The sequence below is a fragment of the Dendronephthya gigantea genome, unplaced genomic scaffold, assembly GCF_004324835.1.
Source record: "Dendronephthya gigantea isolate DGI-Jeju-01 unplaced genomic scaffold, DenGig_1.0 000220F, whole genome shotgun sequence".
Lineage (NCBI taxonomy): Eukaryota > Metazoa > Cnidaria > Anthozoa > Malacalcyonacea > Nephtheidae > Dendronephthya > Dendronephthya gigantea.
The window spans coordinates 121,340-123,714 of NW_021163230.1; the positions used below are offsets into that span (position 1 = coordinate 121,340).

The 2,375-nt window shown below is 33.5% G+C and overlaps 1 protein-coding gene across 1 annotated transcript; it reads right to left on the reverse strand.

Annotated features, from left to right (window-relative positions):
• Positions 1-411: 411 nt before the first annotated feature.
• On the reverse strand, positions 412-1,309 carry LOC114540139 (lactadherin-like). The gene is made up of 2 exons (XM_028560421.1): positions 1,007-1,309; positions 412-552 (listed from the first exon to the last, which is right to left on the reverse strand). The coding sequence occupies exons 1-2, from the start codon at positions 1,307-1,309 to the stop codon at positions 412-414; spliced, it is 444 nt and encodes a 147-aa protein (XP_028416222.1).
• Positions 1,310-2,375: the final 1,066 nt, after the last annotated feature.

The window sequence follows — 2,375 nt, forward strand, 5'->3', positions numbered from 1 at the left end:
GTTAGTGAACATAGTTAACGTAGTAGAATTTTGACGAAACAATAAATGCCAATTTTATGTTTTTCAATTTCATTTATTGTATGATAATAAGATGAAACATGCAAGTCTACATATTAAAGCTTAACCTCTCTGTGGTTACATTCACTAAACATTCAACTATTGGGAAATTTACTCTAATGATTCAAAAATGATTTAACAGTACGTTAGTATATAGTAGAACTGTGACAAAACAATAAATCCCCCATTTTTTCTTTTTTTTTATTTGTATTTATTGTATAATTATAGGATGTAACATGCAACTCTACAAATGAAAGCTTAAGCATAGTGATTACCGCGGGCACTAAACATTTTAAATTATTCGGAAATTTAGTATCAAAACAGTACGTTTCATGCAACAGATGCAAGTTCCAATCAGTGACAACCGTACAACTCAAGTCTCATTGAAGGATAGTCTTTCCATGATTTTGGCAACACACGAATGTATCGAGCTACGATTTCATTTTTAAATGTGTGGGTAACAATGGAGTTTTGATCTTTGTTGCCTTGAAAAACCTGCAAAAAACCACCAGGATTAATTTTATTAAAATTTATAAACTTCGAATTATTATAATTTTTATGTAACACTTTTCCATGCAACTAGGGCCGCATTTGACCGCCTGGTTGACACAACCATGAGAAGACTGTTTTGGACCTAAGTCCGTGCGGAAATATTCGCTTTACGGTGGAAATACAAAAGTCATGCCCTCAATACTGCCATATTTTAATGTAATTGAACAGAAACAAATAGCCCTTGTGACATTTTTTTATTAGTTTTAATTTTTTTGTGTTCCTTTTATATCTAAAATTACTACAGAGATAATTAGATTTAATCACCATACACATTATTTTTTTGGGAAGACATAGATATAGCTAGACCCATTTTTTGCGACATTTCTTTAAATTTTCGTAGAAGAGCACGTGAAAAGCCCGAGCCAATTGTAAATATATGTTTTGTTTATTTGATTACCTTCACAGTCCCAGTCTCTATATAAGCAGTCCAATTATTACCATTGTTGCTGTAAGCAATCGAGTAAGAGATCGCCCACTGGTGCCCCCGATAACACGTTCCTTGAGTTGCAAATCCTGTGACAGCTGTTTTTTTTCCAAGATCAACTTGTAACCACGAGCCAACTCTTCCTTCTGCAGTTGGTGCCCAACAACAAGAACTGCCAGTCTTATTCAATCTTGCGAAGTAAGGGTTATAATACTCGAGATTACCAAAAGTTGATGATGCTGTGATTGCCGTATTGGGTATTTTGCCGATTTGCATTCCCAGTGGCTTGGGATCTATGCATGGAACTAAAAAAAAGTTGAATTTCAAAATATGATTGCCCAACTAAATACTATTCAATTATAGGTGTCATCCACGACCATCATCCTAATTGAAGATAGGCAACTTTCGCTTACGAAGTAACGATGTAAACAAATGTGAGAATATCAACACAAAATAGTAAAATTAATAAAGATTTCTTTAAACATTTGACTATAAAGTTCTGCGATAAGATGTATTTGCTGATATTCATGTTAAAAAGTTAAAAAGGCGACATTGAAGTCGACAATAAGAGTTATAAATTGTTCGGGTTTAAGTACTAGGCTTAGCTAGTGTGGTCATTAGAATAAAATCTTCGACTGTCCAATACAAAAGGTTTTACACGGGTAGGGTCACTTTGAATATCTAAAGTAGGTTGACGTGCTTTGATATAAAGCATTTCATATTTAGGCAATAGAATTTGTTCTGGCCTTTTATTAAGACTTTAAACTTGCTTGTATATTAAGCATGTCCGCACTCCCATGAGCGTCATAAAGGTGTGTACCAATCCTTAATTATTAATATATAATTTTGCGCTCAGAAATGCGTTAATGGTGATATCGTGCTGCATGTGTATATCGACGATATAATCTGCAAAGACCACATTTAAATTTATACGTGATGCATTGCTGCTCCAATTTTTTATTCGCAAACACTGGTTGTATACATCCCCTACTTTTCGTCTCAGGTCACTCATATATACAAGCAATGCAGTTTGATGTCTTATTATAAGAAAATGCCAGAACAAACTGACTCGATTGCCTATTTTATGAATTGCTTTATATTAAATACTGTTAACCCACTTTAAGTATTCAAAGCGACTCCATTCGTGCAAACATTTTTGACACCATTGCCGGAAATTTTATTCTAATTGACCACTCTATTATCTCAATTTACTGCTTAAAGTGCCTATATCACTCGTGGGATCTTTATGCATTTGAAAAAAACGTAAAAAGTTAGTTAATATATTAAAAAACGTTTTTTGATTTAGTGCAGTAATTTCGAAGATACAAGCCTTTAAACTACT

What these genes read in the sequence shown, in the direction of transcription:
- LOC114540139 (XM_028560421.1), bottom strand. Translation starts at nt 1,309, where the DNA reads ATGCAAATCGGCAAAATACCCAATACGGCAATCACAGCATCATCAACT. An exon ending in TAGAGACTGGGACTGTGAAG is followed by an intron (nt 553 to 1,006) that starts GTAATCAAATAA and finishes GGTTTTTTGCAG; the next exon opens with GTTTTTCAAGGCAACAAAGA.